The 27,902-nt window shown below is 42.5% G+C and overlaps 1 protein-coding gene across 3 annotated transcripts in view; it reads left to right on the top strand.

The window, feature by feature from the left end:
* The window catches only part of nrxn3a (neurexin 3a), a 286,244-nt gene that overhangs the window by 70,263 nt on the left and 188,079 nt on the right, over positions 1-27,902 (top strand). For all 3 annotated transcript variants that reach the window (XM_053682954.1, XM_053682955.1, XM_053682956.1), the window contains 6 exons: positions 12,027-12,230; positions 14,264-14,290; positions 21,517-21,636; positions 23,296-23,677; positions 25,021-25,211; positions 25,559-25,732. In XM_053682954.1, the coding sequence (XP_053538929.1) occupies positions 12,027-12,230; positions 14,264-14,290; positions 21,517-21,636; positions 23,296-23,677; positions 25,021-25,211; positions 25,559-25,732 (1,098 nt within the window). The remainder of the gene's footprint in view (positions 1-12,026; positions 12,231-14,263; positions 14,291-21,516; positions 21,637-23,295; positions 23,678-25,020; positions 25,212-25,558; positions 25,733-27,902) is intronic.

The following is a 27,902-nucleotide window of genomic DNA, read 5'->3' on the forward strand; positions in this document are numbered from 1 at the left end:
CATAGTTGGCTCCATCACCTGATTTAATCGCTATTGATTCAGATGGTGTGAAGGCCATCAGCAGTGACCCCTGTGTGTGTGTGTGTGTGTGTGTGTGTGTGTGTGTGTGTGTGTGTGTGTGTGTGTGTGTGTGTGTGTGTGTGTGTGAGAGAGATTTAGCATCATTTCACACTATTCAGAGTACTCCCAGCTCAGCGATGAGGGATGATTCTAGCTTTACGGCCTTTGTTCTGTGGAATGATGGGGGTTTTTTCCGGTAACTTCCAGCCTAAGTGTCATTCAGATAATGTTTGAACACAACATAAAATCCGCCTAAAGCTATGCAGTGATGATACATGAACTTTTTTTTCCCCCCCTCCTAAAAGCTCTCGGCGTATTGATTTCGTGTTCTAACATCCCTGATTATGTTGGAAGAAGCAGCGAGAGATGACACCCATGGAGGTTTATCTCATAATTACTCTTTCAGACCTAATCTGCGTAATTATGTCTGTGATTCCGCTTCTTTCTTAGGTTGCCGTTTCTTTTGATTGCCTGTGACTTTTTTTTTTCTCTCTCTCTCTCTGCCCTCTGGAGATGATGAGGAGCAGGATGATGAGGATGAGGAGCAGGATGATGAGGATGAGGAGCAGGATGATGAGGATGAGGAGCAGGATGATGAGGATGAGGAGCAGGATGATGAGGAGGATGATGATGAGGATGGGGAGCAGGATGATGGGGAGCAGGATGATGAGGATGGGGAGCAGGAGGATGGGGAGCAGGAGGATGAGGAGCAGGAGGATGAGGAGCAGGAGGATGAGGAGCAGGATGGGGAGCAGGATGGGGAGCAGGAGCAGGATGGGGAGCAGGAGGAGGATGGGGAGCAGGAGGAGGATGGGGAGGAGGATGGGGAGCAGGAGGAGGATGGGGAGCAGGAGGAGGATGAGGAGTAAGAGGAGGAGGATGAGTAAGAGGAGCAGGGTGATGAGGATGTGGAGCAGGATGATGATGAGGAGTAAGAGGAGGAGGAGGAGCAGGATGATGAGGATGAGGAGCAGGATGATGAGGAGGATGATGATGAGGATGGGGAGCAGGAGGATGAGGAGCAGGAGGATGAGGAGCAGGAGGATGAGGAGCAGGAGGATGAGGAGGAGGATGGGGAGCAGGAGGATGGGGAGCAGGAGGAGGATGGGGAGGAGGATGGGGAGCAGGAGGAGGATGGGGAGCAGGAGGAGGATGAGGAGTAAGAGGAGGAGGATGAGTAAGAGGGAGGATGAGGATGAGTAAGAGGAGCAGGGTGATGAGGATGAGGAGCAGGATGATGAGGAGTAAGAGGAGGAGGATGAGTAAGAGGGAGGATGAGGATGATAGTAAGAGGAGCAGGAGGATGAGGAGCAGGATGATGAGGAGTAAGAGGAGGAGGATGAGTAAGAGGGAGGATGAGGATGATGAGTAAGAGGAGCAGGGTGATGAGGATGAGGAGCAGGATGATGAGGAGTAAGAGGAGGAGGATGAGTAAGAGGGAGGATGAGGATGATAGTAAGAGGAGCAGGAGGATGAGGAGCAGGATGATGAGGAGTAAGAGGAGGAGGATGAGTAAGAGGGAGGATGAGGATGATGAGTAAGAGGAGCAGGGTGATGAGGATGAGGAGCAGGATGATGATGCGGAGTAAGAGGAGGAGGATGAGTAAGAGGGAGGATGAGGATGATAGTAAGAGGAGCAGGAGGATGAGGAGCAGGATGATGATGAGGATGAGGAGCAGGATGAGTAAGAGGAGGAGGATGAGGATGAGTAAGAGGAGCAGGGTGATGAGGATGAGGAGCAGGGTGATGATGATGATGATGAAGAGCATGATGATGAGGAAGAGGAGCAGGATGATGATGAAGAGGAAGATGAAGAGCAGGATGATGAGGAAGAGGAGCAGGATGATGAGGATGATGATAAGGAGGAGGAGGTTGGATCTGTGAAAGAGACGCAATGATTAGATCTCTCCGCTTTGAAGGTTTACGTTCGTCCCTGTGTGTGACCTTGTTTGTAGGTCGTATTCAGAGTTCAGTTACGTGTGTATTAATTAATGCAGAAATATTTTGGCAGACACAGACTGTAGACAGACAGACATTCAGCCAGACAGATAGGCATACAAATAGACAGATTGAATGACAGGCAGACACACAGACTGTAGACAGATAGATAGACAGGCAGATAGATATATAGGCAGACAGACAGCTTGGCAGACAGACAAGATAGTCAGACAGAAGGCTAGATAGTCAGGCAGGCAGACACACAGACTGTAGACAGACAGATAGACAGGCAGACACATAGACTGTAGACAGACGAGCAGAAAGGTAGATAGACAGACAGACAGACAAGCAAACAGACTTACTTAACCAACAGATTTACATTCACACACACACACACACACACACACACACACACACACACACACACACTCCCTCCTCTGCTTCCCCAGCAATCTGCCTGATTTCACGGTTTGTAAGAATCAGCTTGCATTCTGCTCGTCCCGCCTCGTCATTCATCCGTGTTTGAAAAGTCTGTAATCAGGCTGAATAGCCAATCAGAGCCGCGCCTGAAAACGAAAAAACTAAATAAATAAGTAAATAAATAAGAAGCAGCTACTTGGTGGAGAAAACGCGCATCCTTTCAGTCAGACGCAAATAAAATCCGCAGTGTTACGCTGCACCACTGATAAAGTGCTTTCAAATGTTACACACACACACACACACACACACACACACACACACTACTTCATGCATTACTTCTGGGGCAGATCTGATATCGGATATTCGAAGCCTTTGTGGATTATGTTCTTCCTCTTTCACTCACATCTGCAGTAGAAACTGTTTCTCTGAAACGTTTTTCCGTGAGAACACAGTTTCTGCTTCCCGTTAAATCCGTGACGTAACGAGACGCCTACACTTTAAGCCTCGTTAGGCGGGTTTCAGTCCCGGCGCGCCGGACGTTTTCTCTATGTAGGCACCGGAGGAAGGGGAATAATCAGAAACGTGCTAAAAAGATCCAGTTTTGGATTGACTTTAGGGGATAAATTAATTGTTGACGTGTAAAATCGCGCAAAAAAAAACGCTGGAAACGCTTTCCCGACAAAGCGTCGGGATTTTTGTCATTCTTTCGCGGTGATTGTCGGTAAACGAGACCTTTTAGCTGTACTCGTGAATCGAGGAGAGATTCGGCCGAACGCGCGTCGTGAGATCACGTGACTCGTCTCGGCTCGGACCTGCGGCCGTTTTGAGACGTCGCAAACTCCTCCGAATGTCGTGGCGTTTGCTGGATTTTGGCGTCAATCGTCCGAGATCGTCAAATCCTAGAGGGACCGGTTAGCGTGCCGTAGTGTCGTAGGGACGTGATCGAAAACGAGGGAGCCGAGTCACCCCGCGAATCGATCGTTTCCCTTCAACAGCATGTCCCGAAGTCTTTCCTTCCTCCTGTACGGCACCGCGGCGCTTTCCCGAAGATCGCATCTTAATTTATTAACGAATATCGCCATTAGTTGCGTTTAAAGTCGCGGGACATCCGCAAAACAAAACCAGCGTCGGTTCCTTTTCTCGCTCACGTTACAGCAGCTATAATAGTGAACGATGGTCCAAAAAACAGTTTTCGCGCTCTTAATGGCGTGATCCGTCTTCGGCCCGCCATCTTTTCTCACTTTTATCGGTTCCTCTAAGGCGAAAGAGGCGAGAGATCCTCCCGGCGACGTTGGGGACGCGAGTCCATCGGATACGCCGCGGATCTTTTTCTCCTCTAATCACACCGAGAGCTCGGAAGATGGACGAGCCACGGAAGGCCTGTTGCGCCGTTTTCCGGCGCCCGCTCTTTCCGACAGAGATGAAAGACGCTCAATTTGCTGCTGCCGATAGTCCGTGCGCGTTCCGTCCAATAAAGAGGAAAACAAAGAAAATAGGAATGGACGAAAAGGGGGGAGGGTGGAGGACGCTCACAGATTCCTATATACAGTGTGTGTGTGTGTGTGTGTGTGTAGTCTGTGTTTCACAGACTGCTGATATAACTTGACGTGAACTGCATGTATAACGATGGGAGGAGTTTAAGCCTTGTTTAGGCGGGGTCAGACCCCTTGTGATTCGCACCCTGGTCTAGCGTATGCCGTTAAAGAGGAACAATCAACGCCAGGGTGGTGAGCGTAACTCCCGCCTTCCGACTTCCATGCTGCCGAGTGTTTTGATCATCACGACAGCACGACACCAAGGATTAAACGCCTTGCGTGTATAAATACTCTAATATTTGACCGTCAGCACGATAAACCTTACAGTCTTTCCTTCTGGTCAAGAGTGGGCTGACGTGCGTCTTTCTCTTTTCTTTTCTTTTCTTTTCTTTATTTATTTCTCTCCCCCCCCCCCCCCCAACTGCAAGGCCCCTGTGATAAGATCAGAGGAAGGATTAGGCATTTCTTCTTTAAGCTCTGTCTGCTTCCAGCCTCCCCCATAATTATGTGTCAAGGCCATTTTGTGATGTATTACACGCTCCTGTAATCAGACTGCAGGAGATGCCGGAGGGAGTGTTTGGGAACGGGGCGGCGGTGTGCGAACGCGAAGGCGAACGCGGCTGGTTCGTTATCTTTGCATATCGTGCGTGGAGGGAGCTAAAAAAAAAAAAGAAAAGCTTGTTAAACTCCTTCTGCGTCGGTATTTATTTCTTGTATGATCTTAGAGATCGGATGTGTATCCGGTGTTTAAATCCTCACTCGGATTCGTTTTCCATGTAGCGGTGGGTGATGTCATTATGTCGTTATTACTGGAGTATCTCTGGGATTTTTAATTTTTTTTTTTTTTGTCTAGTGTGAATCACGCATGGCCACGCCCCTTCAACAAGCGCAGCTCCGTAGTTTGTAGTCTGCGTGGACGTTTTTTAGCGCGGAGATAACGCTAATCTCGTGCGGATCGATCGCTACGGACGCCTTCCGGTGGCTTTGCTTAACGGAAATCCGGTCCGATCCGAATCGTACTCGAGTTATACTGACACAGAGTAAATTAGCCCGTCAGTCGAGAGCCCTCGTCCTAGCTTGCTTGTTCCGCCTCCTTCATCTCCGGGCCTTTCCTCGTTCGGACGCCCGGACGACACCGTCGCTCGTTCCTGTCCGGGCCGTTTAGCCGTGCCGGAGGTGCAGCCCCTCCTGACGCCGTGCTGAATATTTCACATGCTCAGGTGTGGCCGGTTTGCACGAAAAATCTGCAGGATTGAAGTCAAAACACAGCCAGGGCACAGACTCAATTCTGCTGTTGTCATAGTAATCAACCTCCCCTTGCCTCCCTCCATCCTTCACTCCACCCCGCTTCTCCCCCGAGAAACGTTTAAACGAGCCGTGAAAGGACGAGAACGAGAGAAGCGCACTTGAATAGGATTTAAAATGGCTACGCGGGCATGTTCCGGTTTCCACACGAGGCCTTTTTTTTTCTGCCGTCGATTCATTCGTTCTTAATCGTCATGTCGCCGATAATCCTGTCTCAGATTAAAACGCGGATTCAAACCGGACGGTCGAAGACTGGGGAAAAACCTGGTCGGATCTTTTTCCACTCTTCAGCGGTGACCCTGCGCCCACTGTAGCCTCACATACCTGTCCTTCACCGGCAGCGTTCTACGTGTTGTGCTTTCCGAGATGCTTTCCTGCTCAGCATGGTTGTAAAGAGTGGTTATTGGAGATACCTCAGCCTTCCCGTCAGCTCCTTTCTCAACAGCGCGTGTCCTCGGACGAAGAACCGGCGCTCGGCGAAATGTTTTTCGTCCGTGTAAACTCTGTGTGAAAATCCCAGCTGGAAAACATGCACGACTTTTACTCGGGGATAAGTGCGTGAATTCAAACGGGCAGGCTTACAGGTGTTCCTATTAAAGCGGCCGGTCAGTGTACGTGGTTTTGTGTGAGTAGGTAGGTGTGTGAATCTGATTTGTTCTTTAAATCAGCACACCAAAAAAACGGATGATGATTTATGAAGCAAGAAGTCCCCTAATATTACATTTAGGGTTGTTATTTATTTATTTATTTAACATATCAACTGTTATAAAAAAAAAAAAATAAAATAAAATAAAATTGATTTTCTAAAACATTGGGTTTGGGCGTACTACCTTCAAGGATATTAAGTGAGTAAGTAACTGGACTGCTGTTAGACCCTTGAGGCTTTGTTTTGGGAGACTCGATCGCAGGAATATCTGGGCTTTGCCTCCACCTAGTGGACGTTATGGGATTTTTCCTGTCCTTACATTCCTAACTGAGACCCAGAGGACATTTTAAGAGCGTATGAAATGTACACGATGCATAAGCACAGCTACAGATGCACTTTAGCTCTGTTTGAAAAAGGATTAAGTTCAAAGCATGAACTTCGGCACCAAATCGCTTTCACGTTTAAAAAAATTTACATTGATTGTTTTATTATTATTATTATTATTATATAGAAAAAATGCAACGAATATCAATTTTACCGCAATAAAATCGTTTTTTTAATTAAATCATGGCATGAAAGCATGAAGCATTCCTGACAGTATAATCAGCGTTAAAATTTTAGTCACGTTGATCATTTCAATTCCCTTTCCGTTTCGACTTTTTTTTTTTTTTTTCCTTTTCTTTCTCATTTTTCTGTCAGTCTTTTCTGAAAATAACAAACAAAAAAAAAAAAAACAACCAAAGCAAGCGCTCTGTGTTGACAGGGAATCATCACTGCCTTCACGTTAATAACACCCTCTTTTCATACGCGCTGCTTTGTGCAATTATGCGAACCGAGTCCGATTTTACTGTCGCACCTTCAATTCTCTTCCGTCCGCTCTCCTGAATTCTCACCGAGCAGAAAAACTATCATTTCGGAGGCGCCACGTCGTCCTCCGTCGTGAGACGCGACACGCGTCTTTTATAGCCGGATACGTTGACGTGCCTTCTATATGATCGCCTCTATAGGATCTACGAACCTCCTTTCTTCATTTTGAGCTCCTCTTTATGCTAATTAGCCCCGCCCCCAAGCCGAACACAAGCGCGTAACCCCGCCCGCTCCTCCGTCAAACAGGAAAGAACAAGGAACACCTAGCTTTAATGGGGCAGGTGTGTTCGGGGAAGGGGAACGTTTAAAGCTTGAAGCGACATGTTTGTTTCGAATTTATGTTTAGAATATATTTACATTGATAAAATCTCAATTATTTTATATACGGAATAGTTTCCTGTTAATAGTGTTTCAGAAACACTATGCTCATATCTCTGTCTCTGTGTGTGTGAGAGAGAGAGAGAGATTTGAGCCAGGGCTGTACCCTTGCTTAGCTTGTATATAGTTAGCCTAGCTAGCTAGCTACTCAGCTATTTGACAGCTCTCAGCAAAACTTGAGTGAAGTGTAGGTAGCACGTCGCGTTGATTATAAATGACTGAAACATTTATTTATAACTACATATGACGAAAACTGTTCGGCAACTCCGCTAGCGATAATTCAACTAATACAATTAGCCTAAATAGCTAGAACTTAGCCAAACCTGAGTGAAACGGGTCTCATATTTTAGCTTTAATATAAAAGAATCAGTGAGTAATATTATATCTACAGATAAATCTGGCACTAAAAAGCGGTCGGCATGTAAACCTGGCTAGCCGTTTGCTAGCAGTCCAGTGAGCAATGGTAGCTAGATAGGTACTTGCTAGAACGTAGCCAAGCTCGAGTAAAGTGTATGTTTTATTATTATTTTTTTTTTTTTTTTTTAAGTAAAATGCTCAGTGATTCGTATAAATAAATATATATTAATTATTGCTAAATTCAGCTTAAAAATAACAGGTTCGCAGTTCAGCTAGCGATCAGGCAGCTATTTGAAGTAGCCTAGCTAGCTAAATGGCCATTTGCCAGAGTTTAGCGTAACTTGAGTGATCCTTGGTGACGTATTCGAATTGTTTGAATGTGAATTGCTAGGATTAGAATTTAAACGTGGTTAACGTATTATTTGTAGTTAAATATTAAGAAAAGTTAGCCTGAAAAACAGGCCAGCCGTCTCACTGCTAGCGTTCTATCGAACCATTCCGTATGAAACGACTCCTTTATTATTTTGTGAGTTTATTAAGAAAATTAAAAATTAAAAAAAAAAAAAATACTGTGTATGGCATGAAAATAAATAAATCAATAAAACGGTAGCACTTTTGATACAGGCCATATGTACGACGCCTTATGAACAGTCATAACATGTTTGATGCATCCTTGGGGCATTATGTGCGGCGTTGTGATTATTTATGAAAAGGCATTATAGATTGTGGCATTGCTTATAAGGCTTTTGTTCAAGTTTTTAAAAAGAATGCACTATACGTGGCGGTTAATACACATCATATCACCGTCATGGCAGCCTCATAATGCACTACGCGACGTGGGGCTTAACGTGACATGACGTGTCATGAACAGTACTTATAATGCCTCGTGTACATAGATATAAAGTGTACCGAAGTCCTTACGAATGCGTTAGAACGTGATCGGAACGTGTTCGTCGTTTATTAAACCGTCGATATGACCTTCACAGGACGTGTCATCAAAATCACTTTACTACCTGTCTGTCTCTTCTACCTGTCTGTCTCTTCTATCTGTCCGTCTCTTCTATCTGTCCGTCTCTTCTATCTGTCTATCCTTTCTATCTGTCTCTCTTCTATCTGTTTATCTCTTCTATCTGTCTGTCTCTTCTATCTGTCTGTCTCTTCTATCTGTCTATCCTTTCTATCTGTCTATCCTTTCTATCTGTCTCTCTTCTATCTGTTTATCTCTTCTATCTGTCTATCCTTTCTATCTGTCTGTCTCTTCTATCTGTCTATCCTTTCTATCTGTCTATCCTTTCTATCTGTCTGTCTCTTCTATCTGTCTATCCTGTCTGTCTCTTCTATCTGTCTGTCTCTTCTATCTGTCTGTCTCTTCTATCTGTCTGTCTCTTCTATCTGTCTATCCTTTCTATCTGTCTGTCCCTTCTATCTGTCTGTCCCTTCTATCTGTCTGTCCCTTCTGTCTGTCTCTCTTCTATCTGTCTATCCTTTCTATCTGTCTCTCTTCTCTGTCTATCCTTTCTATCTGTCTGTCTCTTCTATCTGTCTCTGTTCTATGCCTTTTGCTGTGTCTCCATTCTTTCTTTCGCCTTTTCTTTGTCACTCATCTCTCCATCTCTCCTTTTCTGTCTGTCTCCCTGTCCGTCACGTTATTCTTTCCTCTAATCCGTTCCTCTAAGTCTCTCTATCACTTTCTCTTCCTCTGTCCCTCCATCACTTTTTTTTTTCTTTTCCAGCCATTGTCATGTCTGACCATCTGTTTGTGTCTTTCTTTCTTTCTTTAACTGTCTCTTTCTCTCTCTCCATCTTTCTCTCTCTTTCGCCGTCTCATCCTTTTTCCGTCTCCTCTTTTTTCTTTCCACGTCGTCCTTCCTTTCGCTGTCTCTATATCGATCGGTCTTTTCTTTGTCCGTCTCCCTCATCTCTTTCACTGTCTGTCGCTCCTCCTTCATCTGTCTCATCTCTCGTTTTCTCTCCATATCGTCCTCTCTTTATCTGCCTCTCTGTTCATCTCACTTTCACTATCTGTCTCTTCTCTATTGGTCTCTTTCTCTATCTGTAGCTCTTGATCTGTCTGTCTCATTTTCTGTCTTTCACTGTCTGTCGCTCTTCCCTTTTCCGTCTCCTCTATTCTTCTCTCCTCATCATCCTTTCTTTATCGGCCTCGATATCTCTCATTTTCACTATCTGCCTTTTCTTTCTTTCTCTCTCTCTCTCTCTCTCTCTCTCTCTCTCTCTCTCTCTCTCTCTCTCTCTCTCTCTGTGTCTATTTCGGCCTGTCCCTTTTCTCGCCAAGTCTTGTCTCTCCGTCTCTTCTCTTCTCACTCTTTCTCGATCTGTCTCTCCTTCACTCTAAGCCTCTCTTTATCTGTCTCTCTTTCTCTATCTGTCTTCTTTGTCCGTCACTTTGTTCTTTCCTCCTGCTAAGTTTGGTCTCTCTTTCTCTAACGGTCTCTCTGTTACTCTTTCTGTGTGTCTTTCATTAAGAACCTCTCTTTCTTTATCTGTCTGTCTCTCTCTCTGTCTCCTTGTCTGTCACTTCATTCTTTCCTCGAGACTGTCTCTCTTTCTCGGTCTCCCTGTCTGACGTTTTTTTTTCTTCTTCTCTGCTAGGTCTTGTCTCTCCATCTCTTTGCCTGTCTGTCTTTCTTTGACTGTCTTTCTCTCTTTCACTCTTTCTTTCTCGTCATGTCTTCACTATGTCTCCACACGTCACCACTTCTCTTTATCTCTCCATCACTATCTGTCTGTCACTTTTTTTCAAGTCCATGATGCTGTGCTTTTCCTCAGACGGCTGTCAATATGGTGTGTGTGTGTGTGTGTGTGTGTGTGTGTGTGTGCGTGCTGTCACTCACACTTATCCCGCTGGTGTGAATGTGTCAGTGAACATCGGCTCGCTGCTCGATAACACTGACGCTAAATCTCTCTGATACGCTCACTCACTTAACGCAGGCCGAGAGACTAAAGGTCACAGCTCTCTCTCTCTCTCTCTCTCTCTCTCTCTCTCTCTCTCTCACTCTCTCTCACTCTCTCCTTCTGTCTCCACTTCTTTCTCTGCCTCTCTCTGTTTTCTCTCTCTGTTTCACCCTCTATCACTTGTCCTTCCTTGTATGTCTTCAACTCTTCACCTTTATCTCCTTTATCACTCTTTCTCCCGTCTATATCTCTGTCTTTTCCATCTAAATCCCTCGCTCTTTCATTACATCTCGCACTCGATCACTTTGTTCTGTGCAGCCGCTGTATCCGTATGTCAACCGGTCTCACTCTTCATCTCCCTCGGTCTTGCCTTCTCACCCTTCTTTATTTCTCTGTCTTTCTGTCTCCCTCTCTCATTCCGTCTCTCTGTCTCATCCTCTGACACTTCTGTTATGTACCTCTCTCTCTCTCACTCTCACTCTTTCTTTATCTGTCTCATCCTCTGACACTTCTCTTATCTACCTGTATGTCTGACTCTTCTTCCTTATCTCCCTCCGTCACTCTTTCTTCCTTATTTATTTTTAGGTTAATCTCTCTCCCTCTCTCTCTCTGTCTGTCTCACTCTTTCTTTTTCAGTCTCACCGTCTGTCACGTTGCGCTTCTCTTATTTACCTGTATGTCTGGCTCTTCTTGTTTATCTCATTATCCCTTTATCTTATGTCACTCTTTCTCCCTTCTCTCTCTCTCTCTCTCTCTCTCTCTCTCTCTCTCTCTCTCTCTCTCTCTCTCTCTGTAGTCTGTAGTGAGCAGGGTGTAAAATGAGCTTTGGCGTGGCCCCAGAGACGCCTGAAAAGCGACCGATCTCACACAATACCACACTGATGGCTGTGTAATTGCAGTTTGTCAGCAGTTTGTTTGCGGCGCTCCTGAAGTTTTCGCAGCTGCGGAGGAACGAACGAATCTCTCTCTCTCTCTCTCTCTCTCTCTCTCTCTCTCTCTCTCTCTCTCTCCCTCCCTCCCTCCGCTCGATTCGGTTCATACAGAGACGCAGCGGAGCCGCTTTTTGATTTTTGTTTTGTTTTAAGGTTCAAACTTGTCCGACTCTCCGTAATCAGGCTCGATTCGGTCACTGAGGTGAGACGTTACTAGCGTGTCCGCGCGGAGTATCGCTCATTTCCTCCACGCTGGTTTAATCTCAACTCCGTCCAGACGCGCCGTCTTTAAGAGAAGCGTCTCGTCCGATCGATCGATTTTTAGCTGAGGATATCCGGCCGACCAGCGTTTTATATCGACGATGCGTTATCGTTTCTATAGTAACGGCTCGTTCACCGGGACTTGTACTGTAGAAACGGATTTACAAAAAGTCAGTGTAACTGTTGACAAATTTTTTTTTATTTTTTTTTATTTTTTTTTTTGGTTAACGTTTAGGGAAGGAGTCTCCAGTGTCAGCACTTCGTAACTTGCTATAACTTTAAGGACCGATGAGTTTGTTTTTTTTTTTTTTGGTTTCTTCATGAAGAGGTGTAAGAGGAATAAAACTGAAGATGAGTTACTTGAAGGACGTTTTTAGAGTTGAACTTCTAACCAAAGCGTCGGTTCTTACACAGAGGCGTCGATCCTGAGCTACGACGGCAGCATGTACATGAAGGTGGTGATGCCCACAGTGATGCACACCGAGGCCGAGGACGTGTCCCTGCGCTTCATGTCCCAGAGAGCGTACGGCCTGCTCATGGCCACCACGTCGCGCGACTCGGCCGACACCCTGCGCCTGGAGCTGGACGGCAGCCGCGTCAAACTCACCGTCAACTTAGGTATCGTATACGAGTCCCTCCTCCCTCGGGATGCACTGACTCCTCCTGTTTTTCTCTCTCTATCTGTTCTCCATCCTGTTTTTTTTTCACCGCCCCCCTTTCGCGCTCCTCCTCACTCATCTATATAAAAGACGTGTTCTATCTTTTGTGTCTATGCATGGACGACGAGATCACGGTTAAATGCATTCGATTTGATATTTGATTAAAAAAAAAAACATTTGATGTACATGTTGTTGTTTTTTTTTTTTTTTTTCCCCCCCATTTATTTATTTAATTTTAATTACATTTCACAAATCTAACTCTCGACATGAACTACTAATTATCACGATTAACATTTTCGGTCCATCTTTTGAACTTTTTTAAACCTTTTCATGGTTGTGGAGAAAAAAAAAAAAATGAAAAAGATATCGAGAGAGTCACACCACTAGTTAAGACGAGCATACTTTTTGGAAAAAAAAAAAAAAAAAAAAAAAATTTCTTGTTTTTTAAATATATTTTATAACTTACACGTTTTTACGTTATATTCTATATCCGTTAAAGTGTTGTGACTTTCTAACGATCACCCTGACACGAATTAATTCTTCTCACAATTCTTTGTCTCCATCAGATTTAAGTTCCTGGTTGCTTTTTTTTTAAAAAAATTTTTATTTTTTGTGTCGTTTTGTTTCTTATTCTTTAAATCATTTCTATTTCTCAGATACACATTCTCCATGCTTTGTCAAAAGATGGTATTCACCCCTTCAAAGGCCTTTAGCCTGCGGCCCGGTCGGCAAACAGCCCGATAACAGAGCGCTCGGCTGGACCTGCAGCTGGTAGCACGTCACCGTCCTCGACTTTTACCGCTTTAGCACTTGATTTTGTTGATCCGAGTATCTTATCTTCACAAGCCGTGAACAGTAGACGAAATCCCGAGGCACTTCAGGTTCGGCGTAAGCGCCGTCCAGACGTCAGCGATGAAGAAATCGACGCTACACGTACTATAATACGAAGGATATGACTTATACAGTCCTAAATTGATCTGTTAAATACGGCGTACAGTTCAATCAGATGAGCTTAAAGCATATTTAGCACTGTGTTATTATTTGCATACGCAGCTTACGCATCACTTTAAATGCTTTTAAAAAAAAAAAAAAAAACGTAAAATGTAGGATTTGTGATTATTTTTATAAATTAGACTCGTTTTATTTATTTAATTTTTTTTTTTTTCCCCGCGTATCATGGTTTCGTAGCTGGAGTAGGAGGTACAGTGGCCACTGCACGGTGCTGGTGCTAATTGGATCGAGGCTGTTTGCTCCCACTTTTCTGTTGCGGTTGACGACACATGAACGATCCAGCCACATGGAGCCCCGCCCAGATCGCGTGACGCTCTCGATCACGGCACGAGCGGAGAGATTACGTGTGCTAACGGTGACGAGGGAACAAACTCGCTCGTCGCCACGTCCGTGCCGAACATCAGACGGGATTTCGATACGCCGTTTAGCCGCCGAGTCCGGTGTGGGGACGAGGGTCGAAATTTCAGTTTCCAAATTATTAAATAATAAAAATATGAAACAGGAAGATCTGGGTCAGTGTATCCATGTGGTTGGTAAATTATAAGCGGCCATTTTACGAATATAGAATCCACTCAGCTTGTATTAAACGCTTGACTCAATCGATCAGGTTGCTATATTGCTGTGGTAAGTGTAAAAACAAAAAAAAAAAATAAAAAAAAAAAAAAATTATAAAAAATTAAAAAAATGTATCCAGATACAATTATACATGAATACGCTCAAAACAATGAATTCAACATTTCTGCTAGAAATATTTCTATGTCTGATGTGATGAAATGTATAACGCTGACACATACATCAAGCACAATCGATTCCATATGTGTGTAAGGAACGCAGGTTAAAAACGTGTGTGTGTGTGTGTGTAAAATGGCCGCCGCACTGCATGTGGACGTCCCCGGAAGGGTGGAATTCTTGTTTTTGGATGTCTGCAGCTGTAACCTTGAAGGATGCAATTTCATCTGTCATTTATTCTTCCCCATCTAGACTGTATCAGGATTAACTGTAACTCCAGTAAGTTAACACTCAAGTTTCATTTTGTTTCTAATGATTGTTGTATGTACTGCGTCTCTTGCTTTCCCTGTTCCTTAGCGGTCGGACGATGAATCCAAACTCTCCGAGTGGTGACTTAATAATTAACCATTAATCGGTAACGCTGGACCCGAACGGAGGTGTCCGTAAGGCTGTATGACGCCTGCATACGCCCTTCGCGATGACGGACGTACGCACGCCTACGTGGACGTTTAGAAAGGCTCGTTCCGGGAAGACTCTGATGTCGAGCCGACGCGGCCGCGGAGCGACGTTATGACGGAACCCTACGCCGAACGACTTTGTAGCTCACGTCAGCATCGTGTCGTGTACGTCGGACGGTAATTAAAGTCGAATTAAACGCGGAAATACGGAACCTCGTTCACGGTTCGTAATCTTGACTACGCCAGCGTTATGAAGCGGGTCATGATCCCCGAGCTTTAAACCGTTACACGACTCGCATGACGCAGTACGACACAGTATGTCGTGCCGTTAAAACCTCATAAGTAGAAATAACTTAGAAACTCACTTTGTTTAAGGTTTAGAGAAACAACTGCGTTATAACCGTCACTGTCGGCGTTATAAAGCCGGTTTTATTGTCAAACTATAATTTGCAGCCCGGCTATAAACAAGCCGTAGCCGTTATGTGACTCATGACATGACGGATTGAAGGTCGGTGTCATGACGTTGCGGTTACATATTTATATTTCCTTAAAAAATATATATTATAAGTGGAAATAAACGTCACTGTCACCCATGCCACGGGGTTATAAAGCAGGTTTTAATGTCCAGCTATAATTTACCACCAAGCTATAAACGAGCTGTGATTGACATATCATGACGTTAAAAGCTTATGAGCAGACATAAGAATCTCGCTTTATTTAAGGTTCAGAGAAGCAACTGTTACCACAGTGTGATCGCTCTTATAACCTTCAGTGTAATCAAACGTGTTTTTTTGTTTTTGTTTTTTACGTTGCGTCATAAACAAGCTATAAGCGTTATACGACCCTGCGTTGCACGGCACGGCATGTCACGACGTTAAAACCTTATAAGAAACCCGCTTCCTTTAAGGTTCCGAGGAACGACGGCTTTATTGCAGTCTAATGACCGATCGAACCCTCTGTATGTCAGCGTTATAAAGCAGGTCCTCACGCCTAGCTGTGATTTACCGCCGAGCCGTTACGCTTATGACATTCGAACGTAGGTCCAAAAAAAAAACAAAAAAAACAAGCGTCCTAACACGATCTTATGTCGACTTGACTCAAACCCGAAGAATACGGAACAAGCCTCTCTAAACGCGCGTCGTGTTTTTCCCGTCGTCGGCCGTCACGACAGGTCTACGTAGGCGTTATGTAGCCCTTACGAACGCCGCCGTGGTAAACAAGTGTTACTCATTAATCTTAATGATGAATGTTGTGCACAGAGTATTTTCTTGTTCGAGTGATAATCGAGTATATTAGGATACTCGCTAAGGAAGACGGCTTTTAAGTAAGTGCATGCAAATGAAACGAGCATATGTGTGCGGTGTGATCGATATCTTTCCGTATGTATATTTTCCTGCATGCTGAAATCCTTTTGAGGTGTTACAGTATCTCATTCTGCTATCCGTGTTAAGGCCTAAACAGGGACCGGGGTTTAAATTCGATTATGAAGTCACCACTTGTCTGTTAATTCCTCTTGTAATCCGAGGTTGCTTTTATTTTATGGCACACGTTTGTTTATGTATTCGTTGTTTTTAGATTTAGCGTTTTCCCTTTAACGTTATGTTAGATGACATAGAACACTTTTATATAATAATTAATATGTATCATATAGCGCACATTTTCAGCTAGGCTAATTTATATTTAAATTCGAACAGATTGTTTTAGCAGTAAATTAATAGTTCTTCCTTTTTCAATTTTTTGAACTTTTTTTTTTTCCTTTCTTTCTTTCTTTTTTTTTTTTTTTTTTTTTTTTTTTAAACTTCGGTTCCCCGGGTGCGTAAAAAGCCCATTATCTGTACTGTACATTATGTGTGGATTCATCCACGTGCCCTTTTATAAGTCATTATAACTACCTAAATCTGCAGCTTTTACTCATGAGCAGGTTCTGGATGCCCTCGCTGAAAATTTAGGAATTGATGAATTGATTGGGAGTGTAAAGAGCTTGACAATTTGTGTATTCACAGCTCATCATAACCGTGTTTATTACGTCTTATAAAGCTTTTTATAGCTCTGAAGCTCTTCATACCGTGCGGCGCCGTTGAATCCTGGGTCGCGATTGGTCAGAAGGTGTTGATTTTGTCTTCTACAGCAGCAGCCCCGACGGTAGAGCTGGTTCGTATTGACGCGCGTGTCCGTTTCTATAGTAACGGCTCGTCCACGGGGACGCTCCGCATGAACGTATTCAAAAGACGGATGTGATCGCACGGTGAGGTTTTCCGTGACGAGACGTGTATTTAACCTCTCATGGAAGGAGTCTCCGGTAACGGTCCGACGTACGTATCGTTCTCATGCAGGGACGTGTACGGGGACTTTAAGTAGCTATAAATGGATAAGAAGTCCGATGCGTCGTTCGGTAACTCGGTAAAAATTAGCGCCGTTATAATGATTTATAAATCCAGGCTTCATGGGAAGTGTTACCGGTGCGTCTGGGTCTTATCCTAGACTGTGAAATGACATCACAGTACAGTTTTGTCGTAGTTTAGTGTTTAATCGGGATGAATTTATGTAACGGTTGTAAGAGAGAGCATGTGCAACAGGTTGTAGTAATCTGTTAAGAAGCTTGGAAGTTCATATCGGTGTAATCGGAGTGCCCGAGCGAGCCGCGTGCGACGTCCGTAATTCGGGACTCGTAAGCTGTCGGCATCAATCACACGGCGAGACGAGCGGAGAGGGAAATCCGCAGCCGTCGCCACGCTAGATTAGTCTCGTGTCCTTCAGCTCCATCACCCCGTAATTTCCACCTTTCATATCGACAGGGCCGCGATGAACTCGCTTTTAATTACACTAATCACTCCTGCCCGTCCCCACACCCAGCCGTCTTCCACGCTTACACACTCTCACTGCAGGATGGACAACTAATCCCACAAAACACCGGAGTGTTTATAAATAAACATCTTTATTTATTTACCGGTTGATTTTATGGCATCGTTCATGCGGAGAAGAGCGTCGGATTTCTTTATAGGGAGAAAATAATGCTTAAAGAACGTCCATAAAACGATGCTTTGGTTAAAAAAATTAACTTTTATAAATATGAGTTTAAAAAAGTCGCACATTAAAGCATTTATTAAAAGGATTATAGCAACAACAACAAAAATAATAACTTGATGGAAAGTTCATGAAAATTAATTAAAGAATAAGAATAAAATAATATATAATTAATAATAAATTAAAATGTCATAAAGAAAGGGAAAATATATAATAGAGGTACAAAGAATAATAATAATTTTAAAAAAAACAACAAACCATGAAATCATGAAAATTATAATGCAAAGAAAAGATTTTGAGCTAAAATAAGTCAAATACAATAATAGCAAATTAAGGAGCGTTGACATAAAGGCTGATCAAATGTAGGAATTTGTACAAAGCAAGTGCGTTAAACGACTTATTTTCATCGGGTTAAAGGTCGTAGAAATGAGGTATGAAATACAACTTTAAGCACGTTGAATTAAAAGACGCATTCATTAAAAATAATACAAGCTGCGTTAATTAAAAGTCGATAAAACCACTTAAGATAATGGCGCGCGTTAATTATAAGCTGATTATAAGAAGAAGGAAAAAAAAAAAAAAAGATTTTCAGTCTTTCCAAAAATGGGTAAAAAAAAAAAAAAATTGAAAAATTTAAGTTTTTTAAAAAATGAGCGAGCGCATTACTAGAAATAAAACACACGCCCACACACGCAGACTTGCAAAAGAATTTTTAAAAGAGAAATAAAACCGTGTTCCACTGACGAAGAGATATAAAACTTTAGCAGCTGCTACACCGTCACGGGTCTTAAAAACAGAACTGGACGTTTATGTAAGCTGTCTGGAGCGGGTGAGCTATTTCAGAGATCTAAGTGACAAGTATGATTATGCTTCTAGAACATACATCTGCTTTTTTTTTTACCGGGATCTAATTTGTCACCATGGGTTACTTTTCACACCATCAATCATTTCCCATTTAATAAGATCTCACTGTGACCGTTGCTGCTGCCGAGTCAGTCATTATACCAGCAATGTGAACTTGGAGCAGAGTTTGATGTGAACAAATGAAACTTCTCAAAAAAAAAAAAAAAAGAACATCATGGAACTTTAAAAAAAAAAAAAAAAGCTTTGAATTTTTGTTGAAACAAAGAACTGACTGACCTCAAGTTTTTTTTTTTTTTCTTTTCTCGGCCTTCTACTAACCACTTAGCAGTCTCAGTTCGACTCGGTCAGGGTCTCAGCACGCTAATATTTCCCGTGGGCATCTAACGAGTCTTGTTGAACTCTCTACAGCTAAATGTTGCTACAATGTTGTGCGGACGTTACGTTTGTTCATGGAGATGCTCACAGAAAACTTTAAAAAAAAATAAATAAATAAATAAAAAATGTAAAAAAAAAAACTCGACACCCCAATGTTCTTCAAATGGTCCCAGTTAGCATTTCTATAACTAAGAACTTTACGTAAAAAATTTTTTTTATATATATATATACATTTGTTTTGTTTTTTTTTGGCAGAACATTGTATGAACGTTTATAACATTTTAACAGAAAATCTTGACCCAACGAATGTTCTTACGACCAATCCGGAACGTTCCACAAAAGAATAAAAGTATTGCCGCGGCGTTATAGATAGAATTCTTGGACTTTTGTACAACACTTATAAACTTCGAGTTCACATGTTCACAGGGACTTCACAAAAACTTGACATCCTTACAACCGAAAGTTTCCAGAACCGTCGACAACTAAAATTCTGCCGCGACGTTCTGTAACCTTGAGCTAAAATCGTTCACAGATGCTCATAAAAACTCAACATACTGACCGTTCGTAATTTTCCACTACTAAACAAATGCTACCTTAACGTTACGGAAATGTTTAGAGACACGCGAAACTGGATAACGATAAACTGTTCGACTCATTTGATGGACACATTGCTGGATAGCCCCTGTTATGGGTTTTTTAAAAATTATTATTATTTTTTAAAATCACTTTCATGCCTTTAAGACACAATTTTTCACCTCAGTTTTTTTAAAAATGTATTTGTGGCAGTTGTGAATTTTTTAAAGAATTTTATTTATTTTTTTCTCTCCAGATGATTCATATTTAACGATGTTCAACGTCTGCCTGAACCCCTAGCCTGATCCGATATGTCTCGTGATGATGGCGTCGAGAAGAGTTTCAAAAGCTTAAATGAGAGAAGAAGAGTTAGCAAGAGTGGGCGGAGCTTGAGATCAGTCAGTTGCGTTGTGCGCTATTTAACCGAGTGCTCAAAATCCTAACTCGCGCATGTGAAACTTAGAAGGTGCGTTCGTTTCTGGCTGTAATGCACGGAATTCTTTAGCCTCACGGTCAGCTGTCTTGAGTTTATGGGTTGAATTGTCTGGCTGCGCCGTCAGCAGGTTCCTAGCATAGAAATAAGTATTTCGCTAGCCGTTTTGTTGCTACGTAGGGATTTATTTATTTTTTCTGTCTTCATACAGTATATTCATGCCTCACACATGCTTTAAGGAAATGCTGGCTGAAAGTAGTCTTATTGTTAGTCTCTTGGGGGTTTAAAGTGTTTTAAAGGTCTTGCTCAAAGTCTGAACGTTTCTATGACGTGACGAAGGCGATCCGTCTCTCGGTCAATCCCGATCTTGCCGACCTGTGCAGCTCTACGACTTGAACTCGCAAGCTTCAATCACAGGAGCTTGTCTCTGAACCACTAAACTAATGCTGTTCAATTTGATCAGGGTTTGTATATTCGAGAAATATCGTAGGAATACTCGGTGAAGTCTATTCTAATGACGCGTCCTGTCTGATTGAACAGGTTCGTAACTAAAAGTGACCTTGCCAGGGGTCACGCTCGGGTTAAGGCACCCAGTATGGCCACCCTTGGTGAGCAGATCTGAGGGGCGGAATCATATAAAGAGCCATGTACCCTGCCCGGATTAGGGTTAGAGGAACCCATACCGGGGACCAGGCCTTAGGGTGGTATCTGCGGTCAGGCTCGGTCTGAAATTTTGATGTGGAGCCATCTTGTTCGCGCACCAATTGTTCGATTAAGGGTCGTCATTCATGTAATGGACCCTCTTAAATAGACTAAACCCTTCAGAATTTTACGACGTATATTTACATATTTCCGACTGAGTTCTTGTTGGGATCGCCAGGTTGTTCCGCCACGTTTGCGAAAGCTTTCATAAACCACTGAGATCACCTACACCGAGGAAGACCCGCGTGATGCTGCCTTCAAATCTGGCCGAAGTAAGGCCGTTCCGTGGGATTTAACGCTATTCCGACCTGGTGCCTGTGTGTGAATCGGTTTCCGATAGGAACCCACTTGAAGTTTGGATGTCATGGAGTCACCAGGCCTTACCGATTTTGAGAAGGCTTCTTAGACCGTTTTGTTTGGAGACATAAGGTCGTATTTCCGATGAAACGGCTCGAAAATGGAATCATACCTTCTCGTCGAATCCCAGCGGTGGAATCTTATAGACATCCCATAGACTCGAGTCAATAACAAGCATCATTAAGCTCACGCATACAGAATAGAATATTTTACCTCGAGTCCGTCGTGTGATTCGGAAGTAAGAATAATTCACGAACGTCCTCGTTAGATAGTAGTTTCGACTGATTTTGTCTTGAGCTGTAAAAGGAAAATAAAAAGGAGTGGGTGGTGTGTCAAACCTCTTAATGAGTAAAAGCCATTTAGTTTGTCGAGGTAGATTTCTTTGTCTAGCAATACTGCATACTTTTCAGACGAATGTTTCTTTTCTCTCTTTTTTTTTTTTCTTCTTTTTTTTGCAATAAGAATACATTCTGAATCAAACTTCTGCTTTCTATTTGAATTCTTCCATCATTTTTCTCATGTTTAAACCACAGATATCGGCGATACAGTAGAGCTAACCATAACCCTTTAGCTGTATATCTATCTATCTGGCAGATTTGTGTAGATGTAATAATAAATCACACCCCCGCCCCCAAAAAAAAAAGGCGATAGAAAGCAAAGGTTCGATTGGGAGTGATCGATTAAGAATGGCATTAACTTTTCATGACCGTCATTCTCAGGCAAGGGACCAGAGACACTGTATGCTGGACAAAAACTCAATGACAATGAGTGGCATACGGTGCGGGTGATCCGGCGCGGTAAAACCTACAAGCTCACAGTTGACGATGACGTAGCTGAAGGTACTTCCCTTGGTTTTGAATCTGAAAGACAAGCGATTTCCTCAACTACAAAGCAAATAGTATCTCAGGCTGCTTTCTTGTTAAGATTGATAGCAGTAATGGCAGAATTCTCAAAATGGTGCTGGAAGTGGAAAAGTATTAAGAACCCAGTTAAGATTTTAAAATAAATAATAATAATAATAATAATGTGCTGGCTATTGATGGAACAAGCCACGCTCTCAGATCAGGGTGTTTCTCTTCAAGGTTAGAAAGAACTCCTGTGCATGGTGGGTTCTTTGCAAGGGTAAAAAAAAAATCCTAAACTACCTCAAGGGTTTAGACGATACGTTGTGTCCTGTGTTCCAATACTGTTTTTTTTTGTTTTGTTTTGTTTTTTGACGCATATCGATCGACTTCCTTTCGTGACTCGGAAGTCGTTGAGGGAATAAAATGTAAAGCATGCTCGCTGCATTTAAAATAAATAAATAAAAGATTTATGGAGACTACAAAGTAGCTCTGTAAAGCCCTATTCGCACTGGATTAGGTTTACATAGCAAGGTGGGATTATGTAATCATCACCAGAGTATCTCCAGGGTTTTAGTCCCTTCCGAAAACATTCCATCATTATCCCGTGGGATGAACAAGAGAGACTTTCTTCAGGATGGAAACACTCCTCGAAGCAGTAATCTCATTTCTAATCTCATCTTGCACCAAAATGAAAATCAAGTTTAAAAAGAAGAACAATAAGATATCGACGGTGTTTTAAGAGGAACCGTCTGTTGTAGGGTTCTACATTAGTACATAGTAAAGAACATTTTTTTTTTTCTTATATTTTTCTTTTCTTTTCTCCATGTGTTCATTGGAAGTCCTCTTAAAAGGGGCGGGACTTTGTACTTCTTTTAAAAAAAAAAAAAAATTAAAAAAAAAGAACGAACCCTGACTGCACTTTTAACTTGGACAAAGACAGATGTCTTTGTGTTCATTTATTAATTCATTCCTTCATCTGCAGTAAGTGTTTTTTCTTTTTTCCCTATTAAGGGTGGAGGTGGACAGACAGGGAATGGGCATGTCCCGGGAACACTGGGCGTAAGCTGCGAACACACCCTGTATGTGATGCCAGTCCGTTGCAGAGCGGCATATTTTCAGTCAAATGCTAAGAACTCTACGAAAGCTAATGCTAGCAAGTAATTCGCTTTAATTCTAGTTCACGATCATAAGGAATTACATGTACGAACGCTTATAGCTCAGCGGTGCAGCCACAGTCATGTGACTGAGCATAGTCTGGGCATCGTATCGGTCCTGTGTCCATGTATATCCTTGCACTGTTATAAATATACCTAATAGTGCATCATCCACGATATTATTGTAAAGGCATTCTGGGTAAGTTCTGCTCATAAAGTTTAGTCATGTTGCCTTTATCACTGTGGCTTTCAGGAAAATGCACTTGCGCTACTATTAGGATGAGTTTTGCGATGATGATGATGATGGGGAATTTCCCAACGCCAAGTCCACGGGGGCGATTTGGAAAACAGTATTGGAACACAGCCATAGAGTGTGCAACCTTAAAAAAAAAAAAAATAGTAAAAAATACTTGAGCTGCAGTTTGAAGTCGGTGGAAGGAAGAGTATAGCTGCCTTTTTTTCTTTCTTCCCCTCTTGTCCCAACCTGCTTGGGTTGCAGGTCAGATGGTGGGCGACCATACTCGCCTGGAGTTCCACAACATCGAGACGGGTGTGATGACCGAGCGCCGTTTTGTCTCGCACATCCCGTCCAGCTTCATCGGCCACTTGCAGAGCCTCAGGTTCAACGGCCTGCTCTACATCGACTTGTGCAAGAACGGCGACATCGACTACTGCGAGCTGAACGCACGCTTCGGCATGCGCTCCATCATCGCCGACCCGGTGACCTTCAAAGCCAAGAGTAGCTACCTGAGCCTGGCCACGCTGCAGGCCTACACCTCCATGCACCTGTTCTTCCAGTTCAAGACCACCGCGGCGGACGGCATCATCCTGTTCAACAGCGGCGACGGGAGCGACTTCATCGCCGTGGAGCTGGTGAAAGGGTAAGACGCGACCCGAAGGTCGGATGGACTGAAATGACACGCGAGAGATTTGCATCAGGGTTTATGACCAAAGCCAGGTTTTCACTTGAAAATGAAAGAACTACACTTTCAGAAAAACAGGTTTGTTAGTGGAGGCTTGGAAAACGGTGCTGTCGTGGTGGAACCATTATTTGCATGGATAGCAGGTTGAGTTTAAAAAAAAAAAAAAAAAAAAAAAAAATTTATAAAGAGGTTCTACTTAGAACCTCTCCACAAAGAGAGATTATATTAAACCGGATTATGCTTTCGCGTGCTACATTTTAATCTGTACAAGATACAAACAAAAAAGGGTTCGTCAATGGATACCTGGGATGGTTAATGGTTGTAGCGTTCGGTGTATTTGGAACCTTATCTGAAAGGGAAAACCAAAATTGTAGAGGATGTACAAGGTATCTTCAAGGCCTACCCATAGGGACAGACCGAAGAACCGTTTAGGGCACTACATGTAATCTGTCCTTTAAGAAATCTGAGGAACTGCACTCTCAAAAAAGCAAGGTTCGTCAATGGGAAGCATAGTTTAGCGTTCTAAAGAGGTGCTAACCGGGACCCTTTCAGAATTTATTATATAGGAGGCATAAAGTGTACTTTTTAAAGGTTCAAAAAGGACAGTAACACCGTGTAGTACCACATACTGATCGATAACTTAAATCTGGTCAGGGACTCAAACGGCAGATTTTTCTACCTTCTTCGAAAAGAGTTCATCAATGGGAACGTTTGGGTGGTTAATAGAACCCCCTGTTGTAGAGTTCTACTTTAAACCTTTTTGGACGGTCTTCCAAAGAGATCCAACTGCATTCTTTGGGAGGAAGAGGGGGAAAAAAAGAAGAATTTCTCAATGGGTACTTTGGACAGTTAATGGTTGTGGCTTTCTAAAGAGGTTTTGTTTGGAACCTTTCCTGAAAGGGACACCCTCTATTATAGGGTTCGGTCTAAATCTTTATACAGTACTTTGCCAATGGGGACCACGGTTCTGGCGTTCTAAAGTAGTTCAGTCTGTTCCCGGAGTTAACCCCAACCAATCAGATGAAGAGAGAGAAATAAGTTCAGATTCTCCAGAGCTTAAAAATGCGCAGTCATTCATGGTCCTGATTTCGGCCGGCTATTATTCTCTTATATATATCCAGCTACTGTTAAAATAAGAACATTATTATTATTATTATTATTATTATTATTTTAACACAACTTAAGAACTATGCATAGTAGAACAAGTACGCAGTCCTATTCTTTTCCTAGTTATTTAAAACTTAAGCCGTCGATGAAGACAGACAGTTGTTCTCTCCCCCCCCCCCCCCCCCCCCCCCCAGGTACATCCACTACGTGTTCGATCTCGGCAACGGCCCGAACCTCATTAAAGGCAACAGTGATCGAGCTCTGCATGACAACCAGTGGCACAACGTGGTCATCACCAGAGACAACAGCAATCTGCATACCCTCAAAGTCGACGCCAAGGTCGTCAGTCAAGTGGTTAACGGTGCCAAGAACCTGGACCTAAAAGGTACATGAGCAGAACCCGGTATCGTAGCGCGAAACTTTACTCATTTAATACAGAAGGCTAAAATAATGGATGATATTTATTCATTTATACTTCATGTATAACATGTTTCAAACATCTTTTATTTTAATACTGTATTACATTTGACAGCAGGAAAAAAAAAAAAAAAAACAAACGAAAAAAGTGACCCGCTTCTTCGGTCTGCGTTTTCTTTGCCTCATTTATTTATTTATTTATTTATTTATTTATTTATTTATTTATTTATTTTCTGGCTGGACATCTTTGGACAAGACCAAGCAACACACGTCCTGAGTGTGTAGCAACGGATCTATTGCCTTTTCTCCCCTCAGGTGATCTTTTCATTGCTGGTTTGGGGCCCAACATGTACAACAGCCTGCCCAAACTGGTAGCCTCGAGGGAGGGCTTTAAAGGTTGTCTGGCGTCGGTGGACCTGAACGGCCGTCTGCCGGACCTGATAAACGACGCTCTGTTCCGCAGCGGGCAGATTGAGCGTGGATGCGAAGGTACACCCTCTTACAACTCGAGCTCAGGCAGCCCATTCTTCCTCATGAATGCTAACAGTAGCTCCATTAGCATTTCACTGAGCCATCAGTCCATCCTACTGACCCTGCTCATCACCTCTCTCAGCTGTTAGACCCAGCGGCTCGCATAAATCCTGCCCTTATATATTCCACTTTGGTCTTACAGTCAGCCGAGCCCTGGTTTTTTCACCCTAATGAAATAATCCTTACTAATATATGATTGTATTATGACAAGGTCTGTGTATGTAGTGTTTTTCGTTTCGAAATGAAAGAAAAAAATATATATATATATAAACGATATTCTTCCGGCTTTTTAAAACAGTAAAAGCTCTAGTGTTTTTTTTTTTTTTTTTTTTTTCCCTTCGCTTGTTTTTCATTGTTTCAGCGATTAAAATTCATAGAAGATCTTGAACGACGCAGATGTGTAACTGCTAGCATTGGTATATATATATATATATATACATACACACACACACACACACACACACACACACACTGTACTGTGCAAAAGTTTGAGGCACATATAAAGAAATACTGTACAGCAAAGATACCTTTAATTAAAACGTTCGCCTCACGCCTCCAGGGTCGGGGGTTCGATTCCCACCGTGGCCCTGTGTGGGCGGAGTTTGCGTGTTCTCCCCGTGCTGCGGGGGTTTCCTCCGGGTACTCCGGTTTCCTCCCCCAGTCCAAACACACGCATGGTAGACTGATCGGCGTGTCCGTAGTGTATGAATGGGTGTGTGAGTGTGTATGTGATTGTGCCCTGCGATGGATTGGCACCCTGTCCAGGGTGTACCCCGCCTCGTGCCCCATGCTCCCTGGGATAGACTCCAGGTTCCCCGTGACCCTGAAAAGAATAGAAGCAGTATAGAAGATGGATGGATGGAATGTTACTACATTAATATATATATATATATATATAAAGCACAGTAATGAACATTTAATAAACGAAACAGAGTCAGTGTTTAGTTTGATGACCCTTTGCTTTAAAGAACAAAAACAAAATTTGTAGTCTCAGGGACACTTTCCTCAGTTTCATAAGGAAATGAGCTGTAAGTTTATTTATTTATTTATTTATTTATTTATTTATTTATTTATTGAGCGTTTTGGAGAACCAGTCACGGTTCTTCTGGGGACTTTTCCTGTCGCACTTGTTTCTAATTTTTGCAGCAAAACATAGCAGCCATCATTGGGGTTTTTTTTTTTGTTTTTTTGTTTTTTCATCTGAAAAGTGTTCTCTTACATAATACGCTGCTTTCTTTAAAGATTATATATAAACATTTTTCTCTAACATTTTAATTCGGTAGAAGTCGTCATAAAAATTTTTTTAGTGTGCCTAAACTTTTGCACAGCTTCAGCGTAGTTCTACCTCATTTTCATTCCGAAACGAAAAACCGCTGAACGCAGGAGCGGCGTACGCAGACCTTACGAGAACGTCCGACGCTTTAGAGTATTTCGGGGCACGATGGAGCCCATATGTCCATCCGTTGCTTTTCATTTTAAAACCGAATCTTACACAAAATAAATCATCAGTTTCCATTTCAAAATCCATGAAGGTGTTTACATGTATAAGGTGCTGTGAAAATATTACTCACTTTCTATGAAGCCTGTGTTTATAAATCATCATAACTGTCAGTTCATAATGAGTGCGAGTGTGTGTGTGTGTGTGAGAGCGTTTCATAAACTCGTATAATGTCTCTCATCGCTAACGATGTGCTTGAGAAATGAAAATCATGTTGCTGTGAGGACAGTTTTAATGATTTATGAATATGGGCTTCGTGTGAAGTGTTCATTTCGATTGCTTTGAATAAAACAAAAAAAAACAACTGTGTATTACTGAATAATGTTTGCAAAAAACATTTACAATAATTCTCATTTTAAATCCCTGAAGATGTTTACATGTATAGGGTGTTGTGACGTGATATATATATATTTTTTTTAGTTCTAGTTTAGTCAAAGTTGTACGTTTTTTGTTGTGTTGTGTTTTTTTTTTTTGTTTGTTTGTTTGTTTTTTTTGTATCTGTGACACAAAATAGTGCTAGGATATCGAACATATTAGGCTGATTTATTTATTTATTTATTTTTGATTTATAAAATAATTCTTAGATTAATTCTGCACAGTGTGTGTGAATTTCTTTCCTGGCTTTTCAAA

The sequence above is a fragment of the Ictalurus punctatus genome, chromosome 9, assembly GCF_001660625.3.
Source record: "Ictalurus punctatus breed USDA103 chromosome 9, Coco_2.0, whole genome shotgun sequence".
Taxonomy (NCBI): domain Eukaryota; kingdom Metazoa; phylum Chordata; class Actinopteri; order Siluriformes; family Ictaluridae; genus Ictalurus; species Ictalurus punctatus.